Consider the following 26,559-nt stretch of genomic DNA (forward strand, 5'->3'; position numbering starts at 1 on the left):
ATGCTCTGACATAGCGTTCCCCGGCAGCGACCAGATAACTTTAATTTGCCCTTTAAACGACCCGGGCCCCGCGGCCTTCGCGGAGCCACCGCCGGGCAAGATGGCGGCGCTGCCGCGCGCCCCCCGCCGGGGCGGGCTCGCGAGGCCCCCAGCCAATGCCCGCGCCCCAGGGGGCGCCTCCTCCTATCGCGAGAGGCCGCGGGGTATAAGAGGGGCGGCGCGGGGACGGGCGGCACCGGGCGGGCGGTGAGCGGGGGCGGCCGGGTGGGGAGTGCGCGGCTCGTTGGCTCTGCGGGCGGGGGTGCTGGACCGGCTGCCGGCATGGGTGACCAAGCCATCAGCTTCCTCAAGGACTTTTTGGCCGGCGGGATCGCTGCCGCTATCTCCAAGACAGCTGTCGCCCCCATCGAGAGAGTGAAGCTGCTGCTGCAGGTGAGGGGGCGGCGGGGGCCGGGGGCGGCGGCTCGGCTGGCGCGGGTGGGAGCCCCGCGGGTGGGAGCCCCGCGGGTGGGAGCCCCGCGGGCCGGGCGCCGGCCGGCGTGACTAAATATGGGAAGGAGCTCGACCGGCTCCGGTTACGCTGGAGCTGCCCGGGACCTTCCGCAGCGCCTCGGGGGAGCGGGAGCCGGGCCAGGCGGCGGGGCAGGCCCCGTCCCTGCCCTTCAGCGGGCCGGGGTCACCCCGGCAGTGCCCCTCTCTCTACCCTCCCGCCCGTCCTGCTTCTCCTCTCTACAGGTCCAACATGCCAGCAAACAGATCACGGCAGATAAGCAGTACAAGGGCATCATGGATTGCATAGTCCGCATCCCCAAGGAGCAAGGCGTCCTCTCCTTCTGGAGAGGCAACCTGGCCAACGTCATCCGGTACTTCCCCACCCAGGCCCTCAACTTCGCCTTCAAGGACAAGTACAAGCAGATCTTCCTTGGGGGAGTGGACAGGCACAAGCAGTTCTGGCGCTACTTCGCGGGAAACCTGGCGTCCGGGGGTGCCGCCGGTGCCACCTCCCTCTGCTTCGTCTATCCCCTCGATTTCGCCAGGACCCGGCTGGCGGCTGATGTGGGCAAAGGAGCTACTGAGAGAGAGTTCACGGGGCTGGGCGACTGCATAGTCAAGATCTTCAAGTCTGATGGCTTGAAGGGCCTGTACCAAGGATTCAGTGTGTCTGTCCAGGGCATCATCATCTACAGAGCAGCATATTTTGGGGTTTATGACACAGCCAAGGGTAAGAAGTGCATGGAGAAGTAACCACAACGGAAGATCTGTCCAGTAAAGGCACTTGGCAGTACAAGCACAAGCAGGACTGGGTTCAGCACCAGTTCAGGGTGCTAGTGCTAGAATATGCACAGGTGTTTCTGAAATGCATTCCTGCCTTCCTCAGTTTGCTGCTCTGAAGCCCTGGGCTTGCAGTGTGTTTTCAGACACTTCTCAGTTTCTTCCTCTGTCTTAAGGCTTCTTCAGATGGACTTGTATGGGAGCTTGTTACTCATTGCAGCTCATGAGATGGGGCTGGGGGTGTTCTGCAGGAGAGACCTTTTGGTCAGGGAGCATGAAGAGGGCTTAGATTCCAAAATCCAACAGTCTATAAAATTGTTTCACTCTTAAGTCAAATATGGATAAAGGGAGAGCTGCAGGCTTCATTAAGTTGTGTTGATTGAGTAATTCCTGGGGTCTGTGGGTGATTGTCCCTTCCACAGCCATCTGTCCCTTAAACCTTTTCCCTTTGTACTGACTCTGCTCATTTGTTCTTGATGACAGGTATGTTGCCTGATCCAAAGAATGTGCACATCGTAGTGAGCTGGATGATTGCCCAGAGTGTCACTGCTGTAGCAGGGCTGGTTTCTTACCCTTTTGATACTGTGCGACGTAGGATGATGATGCAGTCTGGCCGAAAGGGAGGTAAGAATAAGTACTGCTATGGTGTTCTGGCAGCAGAAAGTACCATCTCCATTGAGATATGATGGGAGATGCTAGATATTTTTATCTTATGGAAAACTAATTATCTGACTGGAGTCCTTCAAAAAAAAAAAGCTATGGGGAAGCACTGCCGGTTATTTCTGTCACGTTTACCTAAGAGGCTCAGAAGTTATTTGTTTTTATTTCAGTGTGGAGAATTAAAATTGCTTTTCACTAATTGATTACTTAATTTTAAATTCTTTGCTATGCTTGGCTTATTGCTTGCTTTTAAATATACAGCAAGTCTGTTTCAACTTCCATATAACTTCAAGGCTTCTGACCTTTGTCTATTTCCACAGCTGATATCATGTACAAGGGCACAATTGATTGCTGGAAGAAGATAGCTAAAGATGAAGGAGGCAAAGCATTCTTCAAAGGTGCCTGGTCGAATGTGTTGAGAGGCATGGGCGGAGCTTTTGTATTAGTACTTTATGATGAAATTAAGAAATACGTCTAAAACTTAACATCATAACGTAGTTCAATTGTTCTCAATCAACTTTTTAAAAAATTGTGATGTAATGGACAACAAAATATTTCCTAGGGAAACAGAATAAAATTTGAGTAAATACCTGGTTGAGATAAGGATGCATTAATTTAAAAATTGTCCACTACATCACTTATATTTGTATGAAAATTCCTCCAACATTTGTTTTGGAACCTATGTATATATTATATTTCAAATTTCAGATAATACATTTTGTCTAGAGACAAGACTTGGGTGATCTATACCTAGTTTAAAATCTAAGATTGTGAACTCAGTGGAATGAGATCTTCAGAAATACTGTACTAAGTGATGTCTCTAGCTACCTAGTCACAGTGTTATGACATTTATAACATGAATTAAAATCATGTTTTATTCTAAAACTGTATTTTTTTAATATGATTTTAAGTGAAATGCATGTGTGAAAATACAATCTATACTAAAGTGCCAGGCTGAGTTCCTAACTGCAGCCTCTTCACTGACAAATTATACAATCATGGTTGAAACCATAATCTGTTTTTTCAAACATACTTTGCAGAATATGGAAATACAGCATTTCAGAAATTCCCTGTGTCATCACAAAGTAAAAAGTTGTCTGCTCTGATGTTCAATTGAACTAAAACTGAGATAATGAAATAAATTATATATAAATGAACTTTTTCTTGTTGTTTTCAGTACACTGAACACATTACAGGTCCATGTTCTTTCAGGTGATGTGCTAACTGGCACACTTAGTGCTTGTCTGGTACTGTCTAAACCTCTTGGAAGTTTTTCAGCAGTCCTTTAGGTAGGTGGAACAGCCATTGATTAGTTCTACAGTAGGAAAACCAAGGGGATTCAGCTTGAGGTTACTGCAGCCAGTTGTCTTGCAGATACCAACTGCTGTAGAGTTTTAGCTGCTTTGATAATTCATTTATATTACCCTTAACATTGAACTAAGTGTATCTTAATCTGGTATTGAAGTAATTGCTGCTTTTTTTATTTGAGAAAGTAGTCTAGAATGGAATACTTTGGAGTTATTTTGCTAACTGTATTTCCATCTACAGTTGTTAATAACTTGAGCTATTAATTAGCAGTGAGATCAGAACATGCTCAGCTTAATGGAGTTTTTAAATTTCAGATGCTGCATAGTTGTGAACTCACTGAAGAACAGGCTTTATCCTTAGGTGAAGGAGGGAAAGTGAGTTGTGTCCATTTCAGTGGTTGTTAGACTACAAACAAATGTTCATGTACCCACCTAGGAAAAGGGATAAAAAATAAGCAAGTAATACTCAAATAAGCTTTTATTTCAGCTGCATGTTTTTTCATATGCAGACCTGTGTGAATTTTTTATAATTCTTGAATACCTGTCATTTCTAGTGCCCCAGGGTGGAAAAAACAACACCCGTGGAAACAAATGTTGGAAATGCACTATCTGTACACTATCTTGCAGGTAAAAGGCTGACTAGTTACTTATATAACTGGCAAATTCCACACTGAATAGAAACTCCAGAGTAGATGATGCCTGGGCTAGTAGCATCGATGAGTGAAGAGTATTGCTCTAGTGGAGGAGTTACCACTGCCTGAGATGGGACATTCTTGCAGGTTCTGTCATGGCTGGAAGCTGCCTTTCCCTGACATGTGTTCTCACAGCATTGCTTGTGTGAAAGCTGGAGCAATTACACATGCAAAAGCAATCCCCTGCAAAGGGTAATATCCCTTGCTCTGTGAAAATAGATTGAAGTATAAATGGAAAAGATTTCCCAAAAAGGCACTTGCAATGTTAACTATTACAGAACTAGCCTGTTATTCTTGTGGACTGAGAGCACAGAGTAGATGGAAAATACTATGTTCTGAAAATACATGAGGTCTTTATTTCTGCTTGAATGCTTTTATGCACACGCACACCCCATAGCAGATTCCCTACAGTACTCTCAATATAAGGCACTTGGGGTCAGAGTTCAAAGCTGTCAATGTTGCAACCATTGGCCAGAAAGCAACTCTGTACCAAGTCCCTGGCAGTCAGTGTAACACTTGCTCAAAGTGTAACCTAAAATCCAGCCATCAGCTCTGCAAACCTGGAGAAGGGAAGACTTTGCAGATTATCTCCAGTTGCTACTTGAACTCCAGTCAAATGAACCTCAGCTGTTGCAGACAATTGATACCACTGCCCCAATCCTTTTGCACCTTTGCAATAGTCAGTCATGGACAAACTATGCAGGCAAAAGCCTTATTACCTTATATCTCACACTTGAATACTGGGAAATCTACCCTAATTAGGCTGGTAACATATCCTACTGATACAGAATGACAAAGCCCACCTATCACACAGCATACACTACTGCCCAGCTGGGAAGGGAACTGAGGTACATTGATCTTTTGGATGAAATGAAGTTAGGAACTTCAGGTGGGTCTGAAAAATAAACCTGTCTCTGAAGAGTGTAGCCTACTGCAGAGTGGAGAATCCACAGCAGACTGAATCTTCCCAACCTTTCTGAAGGTGACAACACCCACTCTCTGCCCTACACTTGTCATAGAAGCAGCAACCATCAGTTCTTTAAAAGCTATGGGGAAGAGTTTAAGACATGGCAAGAAGCATAGCAGGACAAAACCTTGCTAAGTTGTGCAAAAAACAGGACACTCCATCTGCAGGGATGCCACAGTTACAGTTATTGGATGATCTCAGCAGGAGATGGAGAGTCCCACTAGCCAACCTATGATGTCAGGGAAAGAAGCATCATGCCTCAGCTGGCAAATCTTGGCCCCCTCTGTTCTCTTTGTGAAGTCCCTCCTCACTTAAAACCAGAAAATCTCTTAATAGCACATCCCAGGTCTAAGAGTCACTATGATGAAAACTCAATCATGTCATTTTTGTTCCAAGCTCTGACCACATACAGTGGAGAGAACTATGATTTTTTTTTAAAAATTTTTTTTTTTTTTTTTTTTTACACAATCAGAGCCCAGAACAAAAATCACAGAGGACAGCATTTTAGGACTCTATAGTGAATAACACAGGTCGTCCTGGAACCAGAATTGACAGCTACAAGGATCAATGATGCCAAATCCTGTCTCATTTTCACTAGGAGGAGAGTTACCAGATGATGCACAGCATCTTTCTCAGTCCAAGGTATTAGAACCATGCATCCTGAAGACAAATTAGATCTCTATCACAAGCATTAGCAATCCCTGCCAATATCTGAAACACAATGACCTTAACATAATTTCAGCTCTCAAAGGTGGCTCCACATGCAGCTTTATATTTCTTTATTTCCTCATTCACCAGGTGACAATAACACGGTTCACTCACTATTTTGGTCATGACTTCGAGCAGGTAAACACCACTAAGATGTGCTCAGAGTACTGGGTTCAGACTTTGGTACTGAAGGAACCTTTTCTTCTCCCTCACCACTTGGCTTGGAGATACATCACTGTGTATTCATCATTGCCTGCATATGACAGTCACAACCGTACAGCTAGAAGGCTTGAAGTAAGGCACGGCTCTGAACTAATCATAGTGATGTGCATGCAGCCTGTATTCCAGGGAAAACCACAAATTCTCATCTGCTAGATGCCTCATGAGCTGCCAAGGTTGGGAAGGCAGGAGGTTATTTTTCTCTGCTGACCATGGAGAACAAGGAAAAGCAACGGGACAAAGAAGTTATTAGTTAGAAGTTATTAGAACAAAGTGTCTCAGGCTTTTTACAGCAGTTTACCCTGAAACTCATTAGATGACAATCAGGAGAATACAGTCAAATATGAAGTCTACATATATCACAGAAGATACATAAATCCAGCCAGCCACTTGATGAGGACAATCAGACAAACCCTCATCTGAGAAGCAGGATTGCAGCAGAGATGCCTCAAGATCTTCAGTGAAGACTGCTAAGTAATCTGATAGAAGACAGGCTATGACAGCCTATACATTCTGTATGAGGAATGGCCTTGTGTGATTCCTCTGAGTTAGCTGGAGTCTCTCAGGTTTGCTGGGATTAATAACATTGCAAAAGATTCAGCAGCCTGTTTGGGAAAATACTCTTCATGTGGGACCTATCCAGACAGGGGTGCATCATCACTCCTTGTTGTTCTCATATAGTCAGTGATCTGAGCTAGGGCCTTCTTTAAGACCTCCAGTATTGTAGAAAGACTACACAGCAGAACCCTATCCTGGAAGAAACAGAGCCCCCAGTGAAGCAGGGACATATCTGGAGCATGTGACAGAGGCACCACACTCCATTTCTCCTGGTAGTGAGATCAATACACCAGTGCTATCACCCAAACTGCCCATCCTGTCGCTTCATCTGGGAGACTGGTTCCTACCTGAAACTGTTAATCCAGTGTGGCACTGCACTTTAAGGAGGAAGCAAAGCAGCTTGCACATTTTTTTTCAAAGAGATCTTCTGGAGTGTGTGTGGGGGACAGAAGCAGAAGAGAACATGGAGTGTCAGCTTACAAAAAAAGAGAGAAAATAAAATGAAGACCTGTCAATATAGCCTATTTTTTAAAATGCACACCAAAGTTGCTAACAGGTAAAGCCTAGCAATGAATAATCCAATTCTTTGCATTTTCCTCCACTAAATGTAGTACAAAACACTTCTCCATGGCTGCCTTTGCACTTCAATACCAATTATAAAATTCTGAAAGAAGCCATCACAATGACAAGCAATTCATGTTAAGTATTTTATTTCTTATGATTTACAAAAATGACATACAAAATGGTCAGTCTTTCATACCAAAGTTAAATACAATAAGATGAAGCAATTAGAAGTAAACCATTTGGTGAATTCCTTCACAGAAAAAAAACACATGAACATTCAAAAGTATTTAAACTGTGACCATCATACTTACATTCAAGACAAAAATTTTTAAATAATGAATAATTTTTATCAGCACAATAGTACAAATAAATACAGCAACACTATGCAAAATATTCCTTACTGTCCCTATCAATGAATAATAACAGGAATAAAAAAACCTGTTTGCCACAATGCTGCTTAAAGTTAAAAGTTCAAATATTGTCAAACAGCTAAATTTGATCTGCAGGTCACCAGGTGCAGAAGCTCTGCCAAACTATCACACAGGACCGAGCAAAAAGTTTGTTACAATGCAGAATACCTAAAAGGCAGCCCTCATGCAAGCACGAGCAAAGAATAATAAACTGTCCTTTTCACAGGATTAAGACCCACCATTACTGAGTACAGCTTTCTTTATGCAAAATACGAAGTGATTTCCTGTATCTCTTCTGGGAAGAAGGTGGGGAAGCAAGCAGGGTTCCAGCAATATCCACAGATAGTGGCATCACAATTTCTACCCCTTATTAAGAGTGCAGTCTTACCAAGTAAGGTCACTGAAAGTTTGCCTTCATGTATAGAAATAAAGCATACCACTTACCACTTGTGATTACCAATTCAATTAAATGTTGCTCTCCTTGTAAATGGATGTTGCTACTGAAGCTTTTCTGACACTACTACAAATATTTGATATACACATTATATTAAAAAAACAGGTTAAGAAGCATAATAAGATTTTCTGTTTTCTACTGTTGTTTTGGTTTGGATTGTTTGTTTTTAAAATTCTGTTTGCTCTCAAAATCAGATGTTTGAGTTTCCTGCAGTTCAAGTTCTTATCTCCCCACAGAGAAGGGCATGGTTCTGCAAAAGCAGGGTCATGAAATATGTCACTTGCTTGGTATTTTCTAGCTTGAGAAGCAACTAAAACTTCCTCTTGTTCAGAGTGAATCTGAAACTGCTGTTCTCTTCAGTCCTTACTCTTGTTCAAATAGCATCAGATGCTTCCTTCCTACACAAACATCCCAATACAACTTCCAAAACTCTTAAATCTGGAAGTGACACAGCCTTGAGTACAAAACAACGTTCAATGTACAGATGTTCAATACCTGAAGTGCAAGAGTGGCAGAACATCATCTTCTGCAGCCACAGTATTCTAGCTAACCATGCAAGAATACACAGTCTGCTTTTCACCTCTTCATGCTGTAAAAAAAGACTGTTTAAGTCATAAGAAAATTACTTTTCTAAACCCAGGATGAAAAACAACGATCTAGGAATTAAGCATATTAATTTTAATGCAATATTTTAAAATATTATTTTAAAGATTTTCTTTACATCTTGTGCCTATAGTGCAGCAATTCTGTCCTTCCATGTTATGGATACAAATTCCAGTTATGATTTGAGAATAAAATAAAAATTAGCAACTTCTATTTAACTTCTCCATTAAAATTCCTCGTCCTCTTTCATAAATGCTTTCTGTCATGGAAAACACTGACTGAAGTGAAACCGTTCAGTTAAAACCATTTTATAAGCAATTATATCATATGCAACATATTTTAATCACTGAACAACGCAGAAAATAGTTTTGCACATTGAATTTACAGAAGCACTAAAAGCAGAAGTCTGAGGCTAATCTCAGAACGCGAGGCAAAGAACACACTTATAACCAAGCAGCGCGGACATTCGCGGGCTTAGGTCTCTGTAACACCCCACTGGCTGAGTCAGACATGGGTTTTTCATTCCTCTGGCTCATCGTACTTGGTACAGTGGTTGCTCTTGAAGTGCCTCCTGTTAACACACACACAAAAGGAGAGAGAATGCTTACGCTTGGTAGAAGAGAGAATCGCATGCTATATGAGTACTGCAACACTTATTACTATAGTTTCCAGAATAAAGCAAATCCCAGTAAGTTGAATATAAACCCAAAACGTTATGAGTTGTTTGTAAATGGTCAGGACACAGAATTCAAGTCTATACCAAAGTGATGTGGTTCTTCAGCCTGACATATATGGCTTTATGGGGATACATGATCTACTTCCAAATATCACACACAGTTTCTAAGAGATACAAGGCTACTTCTCCTTTTAATAAAGGGTACTGGTAAAATGAGGAATACTTCTTTACAAAATGGATTTTTTAAGCTTCTTGAAAAAGATTATCAACAAGATAAATTTATTAGAAATTTAGGATCCTAAGGAAACAATTCATACTTTTGGTATGATTAAAAAATATCAGTTTAATGATTTCTGTGTGAAAAATAATCAGTCTAAGGAGACAGAAAAAAGGAACTTATTTGACATTCTTAGCAGTAAGTGCTTCACAATTTTCATCATAAAAAGATATAACAAATGCAAAGAAATGCAGGAATCTGCAACTTGAAAGTACTTACTGGAAGGACTAAGCTGGCTGAAAGCAGATTTTCCTCTTCTTACAGAAGGTGAAGAACTCAGATAGCTCATCTGGCGCTGATAATCCTTCAACTGTTCAGAACGTCTCAAACCAGCTGTTGGTTTCACTGCTTCCAGTCTTTTCAGGAAAGCCTTAATATTGAAGAAAAGTATCATCAAGAAAGAGAAAGAATTAACAAGAAGCTAAAAAACAAACGTTTCCAAATTGATTTTTATTTAAGCTGCAAAAAAGCCCCACATTTTTAGTACTGCATAGCACAAATTCCTTCACTGGTGACCAGCTATTCTGCTCATATTCAATTATTTTCTCAGTGTTACAAGATGACACAAATAGCAATCACTCCTTACATATAACTGATTCTATGCTGAGTACCTCTTTAGTACCTTGTAGTTCTCTATACCTTATTATGCCTTGAAATAACACATCTGTTTGGTCGTAAGAAAGGTTGTGAGAAGATGGGCTGTGCTCTTCTAATTCTACCTTTGGTTATTCCCCTCCTTTAAACTTCCATAAGGATGAAAAGTTGTTTGGTTTTTCTAATCTTTGCTTTGCAAACATACTTAGACCGTTTTATATTGCCCTACAGGCTCCTCAGAGAGAATGACTGACCTCAATTCTGTGAAAGTAATGTCAAAAGGAAAGCACAAACATCTACAGGACACTATTTTTTAAATCCACAATGTAATTTTAAGAGACTGTAGTTGAACTTATTGTTACAGACAATTTCCTCTTGTTGAAATTAATCCTGGCAGTCATGCAGCAGGCATTCAATTAGTACTGCTACTTACAGTATTTGTAAGATAAGGACAGTTTCCTAGTCTGCATAGCTACTTCTAGTTGAAACAGGATTTACTGGTTTAAGACACTTCATGATCTAAAAACAAACAAACAAAACCAAAACAAAACAAAAAACCAACCAACAAAAACCTGATGGCCATACAAATTTTGAAGTACCCAGCTTTACACAACATCCAATCAGCAACTTCACATTTTTAATACTCTGCCTCCAGTTCTTGCCTTGCATAGATCTATACATTCCCTCCACTAACTCATTTCAGTTCATTTGATGGTTGTCCTGGTTTGAGCCAGGATGAAGCCAGTTTTTCTTTTGCTGATTTTTTTTTATTTCAGTGAGCTTTCTTCAACTAGCAACTGCGTGTTCTGCTAGGTTGATAAGACACTGGAATGTTTTTGTAATTGCTGGGCTCTCAAGGTCGTGCCTTTGCTCTGCCGGCTCAGACACTACGGGGGGATCTGTGGTCCCCCCGTGGGAGGCTGGGTTAGACGAACAGCAAAACTGGCCAGAGATATTCCATTCCATATATCTACGTAGGCTCGGGGGAAGGTCGGAGATGACAGAAGAAAACTTCCTTCCTTCCTGCTTCGCTCTCTCGCCGCTTCGTCTTGCCTGTCTATCTGCCTTCCTTTTTCTCTCTTTTCCTCTTTCTTTTGTTCGTGGCCGGCGTCTGCGAAAACACCATCTGCCCATCATCGTCGAACCATCGACCTCAAGCCCTCCTGACCCTCATAACTCTCTGCCTTCTCCAGGAGCAGCTTCGGGATTCCTCGGAATTGTCTCATCTGAGGGAAGTGCTGTGGGAGTTGCTGGGGGTGGGGGGAGGCGAGAGGCTTCTGCCACACTTTTGTATAATCATTATATATATATATATACACTCTAACATCACGTATTAATATTCTAAATAAAGTTGCACAGTTCAGTTTTCAATCTAGACAAGTCTCTTTTTTTTCTCTCTCTCCTCCCTACCTGGGTAGGAGGGGGAGGGGATCGAGAGCATTGTTGTCCAACTGGGTCAAACGTTGACAATGGTCTACAAACATTTGGCAATGACACAACCATTACTGGTCAGGCTTATGACATGTATCCTATCAATGAGAAACAATGCAAACTGCGATTACAACCAGTCTTCAAAGCACTAAAAACTCCTTTGTTAATAAGAATGTATTGTCTAGATGCACACTTCTATGGTAGAAGTCAAGAATCTGTAGGAATAGCCATTAAACTGCACTTCTACAAAACAATTATTCCCTACTCTCGGTCAGGTATGATTTAGGGGTTTTTTAATTAAAAAAATCACAGAAAGTGATTTATGAAATAGCATAGTATTCATAGAATGCTAGTTGTCATTATCTAGCTGGCATACGAATCTACAAACTCTTACTAGTTTCTGCATGGGCACTGGAAAACCTGCACAGAGTACCTAAGAGAGAAAGGACAAGTGGTTTTGGCTCAGACGTAGTATGTCACAAGTGCTTGCACCAAGTGCCAGCCAGTTCATCGTCAAGTGGAAATACCTAAGTAAGCAAAAGTCAAAGGAAGGACTTGAGCTAGAAATAGCTCTTCACTAAAGCCAGTTAGTTGCAGACCATGACATGGTAGACTTGCCACTAAATGTTACATTCACCATTTCACTCACAACTTCATCCGCATCTTCTAATCCAACTACATACATTTAGACTTGGAGAGATCACTTATTTATCTTCAATATTAAAAAGCAGAACCTCTCTATACATTCAGTTCAATCACATATGAATTGGGTAAATTGTGGAAGACTTCCCTGTGAGAGTCAAGCACATTTCAAGTCTGCACTCCAAATATAACAGCCTCATAGACTTTGTGTACCTTAACACTGCAGTAATTTCAAGCTTGATTTGGAACATACAATATTTACATATGCTGACTTTATTCTAGTTTAAATACAGTTCTCTGCTTTTTCTTTTATACCTGTATTTTGACAAGTACCAAGTCCCCGCTACTAAAGTACTTTCTCAGTACTAAAATATTATTTTGGTCAGGTTAACACTAGACCTGATAAAGCCCTGAGATATAGGAAGAGTAGATAAAGATTCTGTGGTGCAGAAGTATTCTAAGAAAAGCTCTTCTAGAGAAAGAGAGAATAGCTCCTGCAGTTCCCTTGACCTCTGCTGCAAATGGTACCAAGGGCATATTAACTTACAGGCTGTTTGAAGTTGTGAATTTTGCAGTTTGGAGAACAGCCTGCTGCATACAGAAACGAACTCATCAACACATTGAAATGGCAGCCCTGATCTACTAAATCTGTAACCCGGAACTAATCCGATTCTTATGTTTTTATTACCAACCCTACAATCTTGAGGTCCTTAACTGGAAAGGAATTGCCCTGTACAATGGTACAAGTAGCTTGAACAAATGTTCAATGTTCTTTTTCAATTATACACATGAAGCTACTAATTCTTTCATTACGTTCTCCTTTTGCGAAACAGACCGAAGAACACTGCCACTTTCCTTGCTCTTTTGAAGTATTAAATCTCTGGAGCCTTAATCCTGCAACACTGAAGTAAATAGAAATTGTCATTAAACATAACGACCAAAGAATCAGATAACATAACATAATCCATGTGTTCAGAACCAGATTTAAGGAATAAAAAAAATAAATTAGTAACAGACACTAGTGGCAGGGATGTCATTAGTTGCTCTAAATTGCACTGTAGCACCTCAGAGCTCTTGATTCAAGCTCAGTACACATACAGTATCATATCACTGATGACCTCCCAGCTTGGCAAAAGCCTTCCTTCCTCAATCTTCTTTTACTTTACCATAACACTGAGTTTACAATAAAAGTAGAATAACATTAAAAAAGAAAGAAATCACAGGTGTTCCTGCATTATTACCTTCTAGGAATAGGATAATCCTTTACAATTCTAGGCATCTGGACATAGATTAGTACCTAGAGACACTAAAATATATATCGTCAATGACAGAAAGAAATGTCCAATTGTCAATAATTGTAGAACAAAGAAACTGCTGTACTGTGGGCCAAGAGAAATGTTGCTTATTCAACTTTGGACATATCAAGAGAGCACTAAAGCTAATTCTAATGCTCTACCAGTAAAAGCAAAAAAAAAAAGAAACCAATAAACACTTTTCTGCAGCTATGTTGAAAAATAAAGAAAAAAACAACACTGGAAATGCAGCATCCCTAAATTTGGTTCAGAAATAAGGTAGTAAATAATAGTTTTTTCTTATTTTACTTTGCTTTTTAAATGCATGAAGGTTTCAGTTTCACCTCCTTTGAATCCTAACCAGCTGACTAGTGTGCCCTGACAGCTGTTCAAATTTATTTATATTATGCCTCCTCTAATGTCACTAATGCTAGTGACCACACTGACCCTTTGCAGTGTCCAGGTGGGGGAGGGGAAAGCAGATAACAGTTCATTCAAGCTTTCTGTTCTTATCAAAACAAGCATTTGCAATTTTCTTCAATTGCCAGTTGCATTAAATAGCTTTAACTTAAATGTCAAAAAGTCAGAAAGACAGAAAAGTCTCTTTAACTGAACATCTATCAAGTTTATGTGTGGCTGGCACCATCACAAAGAAAGCAGGCAAAAAGCATGAAAAAAACCACCTCACAAAATTGACCAGTGTGCAAAACAACCAAAACTTTCCCTGAACTTGCCAATTAGTCGGTCTTTATTTTAATTACCATAGTGTTCAGGAATCTCTGGGTCAGGAATCAGTAAACCACAAAAAAAACCAACCACAAAGAGCCTATAACCTAAAGACTATGATCACAGAATTGCATTGTATCTGCACTGCAGCATACTTTAGTCAGGCACGCCTGCCTGCCAATCTCACACCCTGATAGCTTTCCCTGATGAGAGGGTCATGTAAATAGCTTTTTTTTTTTTGGTATTGCTCTTTGTAATCTCAAGAGCTAACAACATTTTGTCTTTAGTCCTGACAAACAATGGCTTTGAATCCAATAAGTGAAAATTTATTTATAAACCCTGGTGTACTCGAGTTTCTAAGAAACCACCAAGGCAACACAAATACTTTTGAGCTCCTTAAGAAGACTCAGAAGACTACATCCTCTTCACAAGTGCATTCCCTACAGCATTCTCCTTCAGACTGACACCAGCAAGGCAAAATAACCTTGGTCTTCTTTCTACAAGCACCTCAGTATGAAGCATCCAAGGCCTGATACTCTCAGACTCAGGGGTGGTCCTCAGGGATGGTACAAAAAGAAAGCAGAATAAAAAAACAATCAGCACATATTACATGGAGGGAGGAAAGTACAAGGTGCCCAGGCACAGCCCTGATGTGCCCTCCCCCTCCTGTCTCTCTCCATGCCTAGAAGTTATCTCCCTGGTTGTGGCATGACACAGATGGCAGGGCAGGTGAAGTGCAGTGCAGGACTGAAGGCTGTGGCTCAAGACAAGGTATATTCTTTGTATGTGGTAGCAGCCAGTTAGGGGGGTGGCCAGAAACACTATCCCTCCCTTGCAATTTTCTCCCCACCGAATTGCCACAGCCCATCAGCATCACTAAATCAAGCTGAGACAAATTAATATACGTTCATTTATAGCAGTACAGTACTTGCACTTCTAAAGGAGGGTCAGGTTTTCCAGCAAGACAAAGGCAGCCCAGACTGCAAGAGAAGGGAAACAGTTGGGCTGAAGGACCTTTGTGCTGGTAGAAACCATGATGAAGAGAGCATATGGTGGGGAGAAGCATTACTGATATGTGCAGCACAGATGACTCAGGGAATCAAGCAGGTGAAAACAGAGACAGTCCTTGCAGAGAAACACAGTAAGTAATTTTTTTTTAAAATTGTGTGTGTGTGTGTGTGTGAGGGTGACTACACTGGAACTGGGATCAGAGTTGGATCTGTTGGAGCTTAGGGTACCTTTTGGGGGAGTATGAGGTGGGGGAATAATCAATATGGAGTGTTATGTGCAGTGAGTCAGAACAGCACAAGTAAGACCAAAACACAGGGATACATGGAAAGACCAAATACCCACTGAAAAGGAGAACACGTTCATTCCCCTTGATCTAAGGTCTGAGAACTGCTATCCCAGACCTGCTGAGAGCTTCCAATGCACTTCCAGTGGTAACTCAAAAGGCCACTTGTTCCCTAGGTACCTGGCTGAACACAGCAGCTTAGCACACTAAGGTCATTTAACATCATAGACACAACTAATATAAAAGATTAAAATACTCCAACAAGCACAATGTACAGATATGTATTACTTCCAAGTTTAGATGAAGTGACTGAAGAATGGCATAGTGGCTGCAAATCTACATTTCAAGGTCCCCAAATGCTCACTTGCATATACCAGTACAGATTTTTGCACCACAGAGTAAACCATTAAAAGTTTAAATGGTGTGTAGTGTCTAGTCTATGAAGCTGAGCATCTTATTTATACTGGCAGAAATAACAATTAATATGTCAATACAGACAAAGACACAAATACACAGACATGGGAAAAAAGTAAAACATCAGTTACTCTTACATCCCTTTCCACTGGAGCAGGGATGGGGTTGGAAGTATTTTCTGAATCAGCAGCATCCTCTATTGGCAAGAGACACACACTGGTCCTGCTATCTCAGATAAGCAATCAAAAGCAGGTTCCAGTTATGAAACAACAAAAAGCACCAAGTACAAAATTCTTATGTTAATTTTAACAGCAATTTGTGCTTTTTCCATAAACTGCTAATCACTACTTTGTAACTACTGTTCTTCATAGTAATGCACCTTTTCTTATTCCATCATAGATCTTTCTAGCAAAGTCTGTGGAAGCAGCATATATTCCCTGTACCTCCTTGCACCCTTTTCACAAAGCTAGAGAGCACCAAGCCACTTAGATTCCTCTCTAGTTTCCTACTACTTGAATTACCTTCCCTGCATCACCTCCAATGTCAAATGTGTACACCAGAAATCCAGTATATCTGATAACAGTAAATACAGGCATTACTCCAAGAGTGTTCTTGTGGAACAAGTGAAGGTTTTCCTCAGAGAAGGTTTCCCTAACCTCAGGAAAAGAAATTATAAAAGCTGTACTCCAACAGGAAAAAAAATAATACCTCTGCACCAAAATTGTTTGATTCCCTGCACAGACTACTGTTGTAAATTTCTATTCTTGAATTATTTACAAAACCCTGCATTCTTCTCCAACACATTTCACAAAGGTGTATCAAGCCACGTATCTGCTATACAATACTGCTAGCCTTGTATAAGGAAAAATAAATTGACAATCAATAGATGAAAGATTGATAAGGAAGTTCCATGGAACTCCACCTCTTCAATCTACGAACATGAATAAAGCTCCTGACCAGCAGAAAACAAGTTAATAAAACACATACTTCTAGCTTTTAAAACAAAAAAACCTCATTAAGGGGCAGGGTAAGGCAGCCCTCTGCAATCTTTGAGAAAAGCATGTCATACTTATAATCCCAAAAGGTAGTGCTAGTAAGAGAAATGGTACAGCTATGACACTTTACTCGTCCATCCATGTCAAACAGAAGAAAAAAGTAAAAGGAACTGCTCAAAAATGATAGCCATGTTAAACAAAACACAAGAACTGTACTGATGAGTCAGTCTTTCAAAAAGAAGAGCACAATATATCATCCTGAGTTTGGGGAAGAGAATAAAATAAATGTACTTATAGTCCAAACCAGTGTGATGTCCTAACATAAATTCTAAGGAATGATTCTGATGTCAAACAGAAAACAAAGCCTAAAAACATTTCTCCCCCTGACACTGAGAAGTATTGCACATCTGTAAGAAGTAATTTTTCAGTTTGTGAAGAATAATTATTTTTGTCAACTGGAGTCTAGCAGAGCTATGGATAAAGTTTCCTGCTTTGAAAAATTTTAACAATCTGAAAGCTGGAGGAACTAAAACCTAACAGTTTTTACTGAACACGTCAATTAAATTTTTTCCATGTTGATTTTATACCTCTCTATCTATGAACAGGAAACTGCAACCTAAACTTACACAGAAGAAAAAAGCAAATAAATTACTTCCACTATAAGTTTTCCAAATATTTTAACTAGATTTTAGCTCCTTTTCAATATGTATTATAATTCAATCACTAAAAATATCGCACTCAAACCAGTATTATTTGACAACTTTACAAATACACTTATAAATTAGTTTGAATTTCTGTTTTCTACTAAAAGTTATTGTAATTGCCATTACATTCAAATACCGTGACACGCAGAGTGCTACAAACATTGAAAGAGATTCAAGATATAAAATGAGTCAAAAACCAAAATTGACATTCAGATTGTATCCTCTGTACTTCACATATAATAGGCTTGATGCTATCATATTGATGTTTTGCAATCCTGTTTTGAGACCAGCAATTGTGATGTGTGAATATAGTTAGACTGTTATCCAAAGACCTAAGTGTGTTAAAAATAATGGTTATTCGTCTTAAACTGAGTGATATTATGGTAGAGCAATCTCATACAAAGTAAAATCTATTTTCATCTAATAAAAGCATTATTTTTCCCCAAAAAACAACCCCATATGAACAATTACACAAACATCACAGCAAAGGAAATTCATTGCAGACTTACTGCAGTAAAGCTCCAAGTGCCGTCTTAGTAGTATTTTAAGTATTTAGCAGTAGGTCATCTGACAAAACAGTTCTTCTCAAGTCAGTTCTCCAAACTTACCAGGTTTTCTCTTTCAATTCTTTGCTGCTCCTTTTGCCTGTTGAGGGCAGTGTGGTACAATTTAGGAGGTGGCACAGCTGACTTCTTCAATTTGGTACTTCTTGGCTTTGCAGACTGTCTGGACAGTTCTTTTAGCAACCTTTGATTTTCCCGATCAATCTGTCTTACTTCTTCATTTGTGAATGAATAGTTTTTCCTTGTTCCTTTAGATGGTTGATCGATGGCTAGTTTTTGTTCTTTTTTCTCCAGCTGTAGGAAGGCTTTAAGATAGCAAGAAGTAAAATACTCAGATTAAAAAAAACATACCCAACACCACAACTGAGCAATACAAGAGAATCAGCAATATGCACACTGGGTAAGGATTTGTGTAGAATACATCTGTTATTTAGAAACAGGACTTACATGCATGGTCACTTCGGTGTGGTCAGTATTCCTGATCCCTGCTTTGACCTGGATCACCCCTGATCTCTAACTTTACCAATATTCTTGCTTAACTTCTGCATTGACATACTATGCTCAGACTTCCATCCTTTATTCTTTTTACTGTAGTGACTATACTACCAGCAATCAGTGTAGTAAAGTTTATATATATATATATATAATCATAGAATCATAGAATCCTAGGGGCTGGAAGGGACCTGGAAAGATCATCTAGTCCAATCCCCCCGCCAGAGCAGGGTCACCTAGAGTACATCACACAGGAAGGCGTCCAGGCGGGTTTTGAATGTCTCCAGAGAAGGAGACTCCACAACCTCCCTGGGCAGCCTGTTCCAGTGCTCTGTCACTCTCACAGTAAAAAAAAAATTTCTGATATTCACCTTAAACCTCCTATGCTCCAATTTGTATCCATTACCCCTTGTCCTATCACTGGTCATCACTGAGAAGAGCCTAACTCCATCTTCTTGACACTCGCCCTTTACATATTTGCAAACATTGATGAGGTCACCCCTCAGTCTCCTTTTCTCCAAGCTAAAGAGACCCAGCTCCCTCAGCCTTTCCTCATAAGGGAGATGTTCCACTCCCTTAATCATCTTTGTGGCTCTGCGCTGGACTCTCTCAAGCAGATCCCTGTCCTTCTTGAACTGAGGGGCCCAGAACTGGACACAATACTCCAGATGCGGCCTCACCAATGCAGAATAGAGGGGCAGGAGAACCTCTCTTGACCTACTAACCACACCCTTTCTAATACACCTCAGGATGCCATTGGCCTTCTTAGCCACAAGGGCACATTGCTGGCTCATGGTCATCCTCCTGTCCACCAGGAGCCCCAGGTCCCTTTCTCCTACACTGCTCTCCAGCAGGTCAGTCCCCAACCTGTACTGGTACATGAGGTTGTTCTTCCCCAAATGCAAAACTCTACACTTGCCCTTGTTGAACTTCATCAGGTTTTTCCCCGCCCAAGTCTCCAGCCTGTCTAGGTCTCTCTGAATGGCAGCACAGCCTTCTGGTGTGTCAGCCACTCCTCCCAGCTTGGTGTCATCAGCAAACTTGCTGAGGGTACATTCTGTACCCTCATCCAGGTCATTGATGAAGATGTGGAACAACACCGGTCCCAGTACCGACCCCTGAGGGACTCCACTAGTCACAGACCTCCAACTAGATTCTGCCCCATTGACTACAACTCTCTAACTTCTTCCTTTCAACCAGTTCTTGATCCACCTCACTGCCTGATCATCAAACCCCTACTTGATCAACTTATCTACATATATATATATATACATACACATACATATATACACACACAAAGTTTATACACACATATATATGCTAATGGAGCTACCATTATATGGCACTAAAGCAGCATTGAACACTACCATCACCGCAGTGGTATCATTCATTTATAGTATGATGTTTATATATAGCAGTATAAACATCAGAGAAGTCTTCCAAGCAATACAAAACACAGCTTCAGGAAGACAGGACTAGAAATAACTTTACAGAACCAAGAACTAAAACATAAATTAGTATTTAAATGTTTGCACATTGGAGCAAAGTTTAGATCTCTTCCCAAGATGTCTGAAGTATCTGTCACAGCTGAAGGGCAGAAAAGATGTTTCAGACAGAAAACTGACATAGAGGAAGCATAATTTGGAGATATAAAATACATTTCCAGAAGTTAATTTGTTGATCCTTGGCTCCTGAAGTGATCCTACGTCATTTGGTGCAGGAATTGCGAAAGGAAAGATGAACATTTGATTTAATGGATGGAGAGAAATGAGTGAGCATATATAACACAAGAAAAATTACTGGGCCCTGGCAATTTCAAACAGTAGAAGACCAACAAATTAAAGTAGAATATGAGGTTTCAAGACTAAAGAACCAATAACAGACACTTAAAGTTACATAGCAAGACAAGACTTGCACATTTGCAAGATAACATAATGAGTGGAAAACTTCACTTGCAGCCAGAGCCAGCTGTATTTATTACAGTTTGACTGGAACTTTTATATTGACCTATTTCCAAGCCTTTGCTTTCTAAAGCTCTGCCATAGATCTTCTGGCAACTGTTTTAAAAGCTTTGCTGTCATGGTATTGCCCAATCAAACCACTTCATTATCTATGGTACAGGAATGGCAGTATCAGATTAGATTTTTCAGAGTTTAGACACAGACCAGGAAGCCTAACTCAAGCCATTCCCCACATTCCTCCAATGCGCCTCCAGAAGATACCCCTCATTCTTACCCCTAAAAGTCTCACAACAAGTAAAACAAGCATGCAAAACAGAAGTTTTCATAAAAGCAGAAAGAAAAAAACCCCAGCACGCAGTAATTCTTCTTCCTCAGCAGACACTGTCACATCAGCAATTTTTTGGCAAGGAATGTCTGTGGCAGCCTGTTTAATAGCTTACAAACCTCAAAGAATGACAGGTGTGTTCTTACTTCAAACAAAAATTAAGTTAAACCTTTCTTGCAATATATCAACTGAGTTCATTCCAGAATTGATGTAAGCAAATATTGCTACTGACTTTGAAAGACTTAAAAACAGCATATAGAACTCAAAATTTAAAGAGTTAATTAATTTTAAAATCCCTCTGGAAATTAGTAAACTCATCCCAACAGCACACTAACCAATATAGCTAAGAACTGCCCCTAGGCAGCTCTAACTGGGAGGTTGTTCACATTAACAAATATTGTTTTAATTTGTCAAGAGAAGATGCAAATCACCTCAAAACCAAGACACAAAGCAAAACAGTGCAGATCAAGGGTGCCAACCAACAGGTTAATAAAGTATAAGTGTCTTGAAAAGCATATTTAAAATTTAGTAAGTTATTCTCAAGGGAAAACTAGCACAGCCATCAAACCATTTGAGGAGACAAACCTGAGATGAGGCTCATCTTGATGGGTCCCTACAAGGGACAAAGAGAAATGTACAGAAAGTAACTAGTGTCATATAATTCATAGAATCACAGAATCATAGAATAGTTGAGGTTGGAAGGGACCTTCCCACCAGATCAGGTTGCTCAGAGCCCCATCCAACCTGGCCTTAAATGCTTCCAAGAAGGGGCATCCAGAACTTCTGGACACTGGACAACCTGTTTCAGTGTCTCACCACTCTCACAGTAAGGAATTTCCTCCTAATGTCTAACCTAAATCTACCCTCTTCCAGTTTAAAGCCATTCTACCTTTTCCAGTTGCTACATACCTTCAAAAGTCCCTCCCAAGGTTCATTCCCACACATTTCACATGGTAACATCAAGCTGCAGCATACTTCTCAGTAAAAAATAATTAAATATATCCTTATGGTAACATGCAGAACCAGCATTGCAGAACACAGTTGGAATAAAGTAATTCAAACAACCATCTGAAAAATATATATTATGTATCGTGCTACATAATTAATAGCTGTATGATTATAAAGCTGTCAAAGGTATTTAATCTTTTGCCTTACACTCATAGCATCTCACAGGTTAAACAAGACTGCACATTGTATGTAGGAGTTGAAATCAGGCTATGGCAAAGAACAGTTGTTCAACTGAAGTCTTGTCCTAACTTAGTGGCACCAGTGCTACTGGTGATGTAGTCTCTTACAAGAGAGATTCAAGCTTCTGAGTAACTGTCAGTGTTGATTCCAAACAGCTCTTTTCTTTCTGTGAAAGGTGTGAACTAGTCCAATTCCACTTAAAGCAGCAGCATTCACAACGAGGACATTTTAAATTAGAAATACAGGTTTCATGTCTTCACTAGTACATAATTGTTTTAACTCTCTATAAAGTACATGGCTATACTTTGGTGTAATGATGAATTATAGCTATGAACTGTACACAGTAAACACCAATTAACAATGCTTTGAGATAGAACAGCATCAAGATAATTACTTATCTTTTGACTTGCTCATTTTCCTGGAAAACCCATCGGCTATGATGAAAAAAAACCCAACAGAGCAATGACACAGAACAGACACCTCTCCCTTTCCCCTCAGTGCTGGTCAGCAAATCCCACTTTGTCACTGAGATCTCCTAGGGGGCAGTAGCATGCAAGTTATGTGGCACTAAACATCGCCAGTGTTTTACCAGAAGCTCTCAGGCAGCTCGTGTGAAAATATAACTGTACATTTCCATGCATTGCTCTAGTGGATACAATTTTAAAGACTAACTTTACTCTCACCTCCCAGCTTCTTTAGTCACATCCCCTAAAACACAGACTTTTTTCTTCCATAATTCTTCCTCCTTAATTAGCTTCTCCTAAGTCTTTTTCCTGTCAATATAATTTCCTCTTACAGTGCCTCACCTGTACCTTTTATCACGTCATCACAAAGATAGCCTTTCTCACTTGGGCAGGCAGAAAAGAGTCACTCAAGCCCAATTTCTTCAGTATGCTGTCCATTCTTAGCCTCATTAGTTATTATTGACACTTAGTGGAGAAACTGACCTTACTACTGCCAACAGCCTTGTAGTAACTCTTAAGTGCTTAACAGTGATAACACCAACTTCATCACAATTCAGAAAAAACCAAATGAATAAAATGAAATAATTAAGACCACCATGAAAGTTCTGTTGTGAAGTTATTCAGTGGAGCCTGAGCCAAAACCAGTAATTACTCTCAGTATGCTATTGACTTACAGAATCATAGAATCATAGAATCATAGAATCTTAGGGGTTGGAAGGGACCTCGAAAGATCATCTAGTCCAACCCCCCCTGCTAGAGCAGGGTCACCTAGAGCACATCACACAAGAACGCATCCAGGTGGGTTTTGAATGTCTCCAGTGAAGGAGACTCCACAACCTCTCTGGGCAGCCTGTTCCAGTGCTCTGCCACTCTCACAGTAAAAAAATTTTTTCGTATATTCACCTTGAACCTCCTATGCTCCAATTTCCACCCATTACCCCTTGTCCTATCACTGGTCATCACTGAGAAAAGCCTAACTCCATCTCCCTGACACTCACCCCTTACGTATTTGTAAACAATAATGAGGTCACCCCTCAGTCTCCTTTTCTCCAAGCTAAAGAGACCCAGCTCCCTCAGCCTCTCCTCATAAGGGAGATGTTCTACTCCCTTAATCATCTTAGTAGCTCTGCGCTGGACTCTCTCAAGCAGATCCCTATCCTTCTTGAACTGAGGGGCCCAGAACTGGACACAATACTCCAGATGCGGCCTCACCAATGCAGAATAAAGAGGTAGAAGAACCTCTCTTGACCTACTAACCACACCCTTTCTAATGCACCCCAGGATGCCGTTGGCCTTCTTGGCCACAAGGGCACATTGCTGGCTCATGGTCATCCTCCTGTCTACCAGGATTCCCAGGTCCCTTTCTCCTACACTGCTCTCCAGCAGGTCAGCCCCCAACCTGTACTGGTGCATGGTGTTTTTCTTCCCCAAATGCAGAACTCTACACTTGCCCTTGTTGAACTTCATCATGTTTCTCCCCGCCCAACTCTCCAGCCTGTCCAAGTCCCTCTGAATGGCAGCACAGCCTTCTGGTGTGTCAGCCACTCCTCCCAGCTTGGTGTCATCAGCAAACTTGCTGAGGGTACATTCTGTACCCTCATCCAGGTCGTTGATGAAGATGTTGAACAACACCGGTCCCAGTACCGACCCCTGAGGGACTCCACTAGTCACAGACCTCCAACTAGATTCTGCCCCATTGACTACAACTCTCTAACTTCTTCCTTTCAACCAGTTCTTGATCCACCTCACTGCCTGATCATCAAACCCCTACTTGATCAACTTATCTACATATATATATATATACATACACATACATATATACACACACAAAGTTTATACACACATATATATGCTAATGGAGCTACCATTATATGGCACTAAAGCAGCATTGAACACTACCATCACCGCAGTGGTATCATTCATTTATAGTATGATGTTTATATATAGCAGTATAAACATCAGAGAAGTCTTCCAAGCAATACAAAACACAGCTTCAGGAAGACAGGACTAGAAATAACTTTACAGAACCAAGAACTAAAACATAAATTAGTATTTAAATGTTTGCACATTGGAGCAAAGTTTAGATCTCTTCCCAAGATGTCTGAAGTATCTGTCACAGCTGAAGGGCAGAAAAGATGTTTCAGACAGAAAACTGACATAGAGGAAGCATAATTTGGAGATATAAAATACATTTCCAGAAGTTAATTTGTTGATCCTTGGCTCCTGAAGTGATCCTACGTCATTTGGTGCAGGAATTGCGAAAGGAAAGATGAACATTTGATTTAATGGATGGAGAGAAATGAGTGAGCATATATAACACAAGAAAAATTACTGGGCCCTGGCAATTTCAAACAGTAGAAGACCAACAAATTAAAGTAGAATATGAGGTTTCAAGACTAAAGAACCAATAACAGACACTTAAAGTTACATAGCAAGACAAGACTTGCACATTTGCAAGATAACATAATGAGTGGAAAACTTCACTTGCAGCCAGAGCCAGCTGTATTTATTACAGTTTGACTGGAACTTTTATATTGACCTATTTCCAAGCCTTTGCTTTCTAAAGCTCTGCCATAGATCTTCTGGCAACTGTTTTAAAAGCTTTGCTGTCATGGTATTGCCCAATCAAACCACTTCATTATCTATGGTACAGGAATGGCAGTATCAGATTAGATTTTTCAGAGTTTAGACACAGACCAGGAAGCCTAACTCAAGCCATTCCCCACATTCCTCCAATGCGCCTCCAGAAGATACCCCTCATTCTTACCCCTAAAAGTCTCACAACAAGTAAAACAAGCATGCAAAACAGAAGTTTTCATAAAAGCAGAAAGAAAAAAACCCCAGCACGCAGTAATTCTTCTTCCTCAGCAGACACTGTCACATCAGCAATTTTTTGGCAAGGAATGTCTGTGGCAGCCTGTTTAATAGCTTACAAACCTCAAAGAATGACAGGTGTGTTCTTACTTCAAACAAAAATTAAGTTAAACCTTTCTTGCAATATATCAACTGAGTTCATTCCAGAATTGATGTAAGCAAATATTGCTACTGACTTTGAAAGACTTAAAAACAGCATATAGAACTCAAAATTTAAAGAGTTAATTAATTTTAAAATCCCTCTGGAAATTAGTAAACTCATCCCAACAGCACACTAACCAATATAGCTAAGAACTGCCCCTAGGCAGCTCTAACTGGGAGGTTGTTCACATTAACAAATATTGTTTTAATTTGTCAAGAGAAGATGCAAATCACCTCAAAACCAAGACACAAAGCAAAACAGTGCAGATCAAGGGTGCCAACCAACAGGTTAATAAAGTATAAGTGTCTTGAAAAGCATATTTAAAATTTAGTAAGTTATTCTCAAGGGAAAACTAGCACAGCCATCAAACCATTTGAGGAGACAAACCTGAGATGAGGCTCATCTTGATGGGTCCCTACAAGGGACAAAGAGAAATGTACAGAAAGTAACTAGTGTCATATAATTCATAGAATCACAGAATCATAGAATAGTTGAGGTTGGAAGGGACCTTCCCACCAGATCAGGTTGCTCAGAGCCCCATCCAACCTGGCCTTAAATGCTTCCAAGAAGGGGCATCCAGAACTTCTGGACACTGGACAACCTGTTTCAGTGTCTCACCACTCTCACAGTAAGGAATTTCCTCCTAATGTCTAACCTAAATCTACCCTCTTCCAGTTTAAAGCCATTCTACATTCTGTACCCTCATCCAGGTCGTTGATGAAGATGTTGAACAACACCGGTCCCAGTACCGACCCCTGAGGGACTCCACTAGTCACACACCTCCAACCAGATTCTGCCCCATTGACTACAACTCTCTGACTCCTTCCTTTCAACCAGTTCTTGATCCATCTCACTACCTGATCACCAAACCCATACCTGATCAACTTATCTACAAGGATGCTGTGGAAGACTCAGTTTTACACCAAAGTTCAGATTCAACAGAAGGTGTACCGCAGCAAATTTTCTTAAAGGGGTGGAGTGAAAAGACCCATTTAAAGGTCTAAGCTCCTCACTAGTTTCTTCAGTTCCTCAACTGATCTTTTTATAGTTAGCCTTCTGTACGACCCAGAGAAAGAATCATAGCTTAAATT

General features: G+C 40.6%; 2 protein-coding genes across 6 annotated transcripts in view; one reads left to right on the plus strand and one right to left on the minus strand.

Annotated features, from left to right (window-relative positions):
- Nucleotides 1–241: 241 nt before the first annotated feature.
- SLC25A4 (solute carrier family 25 member 4) lies at nt 242–3,089 on the plus strand. Its single transcript, XM_051618370.1, has 4 exons — nt 242–432; nt 736–1,222; nt 1,756–1,896; nt 2,253–3,089. The coding sequence occupies exons 1-4, from the start codon at nt 322–324 to the stop codon at nt 2,408–2,410; spliced, it is 897 nt and encodes a 298-aa protein (XP_051474330.1). The 5' UTR covers nt 242–321; the 3' UTR covers nt 2,411–3,089.
- Nucleotides 3,090–7,076: 3,987 nt separating this feature from the next.
- Nucleotides 7,077–26,559, minus strand: part of CFAP97 (cilia and flagella associated protein 97) — a 42,239-nt gene continuing 22,756 nt past the window's right edge. For all 5 annotated transcript variants that reach the window (XM_051616771.1, XM_051616770.1, XM_051616768.1 and 2 more), the window contains exons 4-6: nt 18,068–18,327; nt 9,587–9,737; nt 7,077–8,985 (exon numbers count right to left, since the gene is read on the minus strand). In XM_051616771.1, coding sequence (XP_051472731.1) covers nt 8,858–8,985; nt 9,587–9,737; nt 18,068–18,327 — 539 coding nt within the window. In that variant the 3' untranslated portion in view covers nt 7,077–8,857. The remainder of the gene's footprint in view (nt 8,986–9,586; nt 9,738–18,067; nt 18,328–26,559) is intronic.

The sequence above is a fragment of the Apus apus genome, chromosome 4 (assembly GCF_020740795.1).
Source record: "Apus apus isolate bApuApu2 chromosome 4, bApuApu2.pri.cur, whole genome shotgun sequence".
NCBI classification, from domain to species: Eukaryota; Metazoa; Chordata; class Aves; order Apodiformes; family Apodidae; genus Apus; species Apus apus.

Excerpts from the sequence above, each read along its gene's own strand:
- SLC25A4 (XM_051618370.1), top strand. The coding sequence starts at position 322 with ATGGGTGACCAAGCCATCAGCTTCCTCAAGGACTTTTTGGCCGGCGGG. Across the intron at positions 433-735 it reads GAGTGAAGCTGCTGCTGCAG|GTCCAACATGCCAGCAAACA; the intron begins GTGAGGGGGCGG and ends TCCTCTCTACAG. Across the intron at positions 1,897-2,252 it reads GCAGTCTGGCCGAAAGGGAG|CTGATATCATGTACAAGGGC; the intron begins GTAAGAATAAGT and ends CTATTTCCACAG.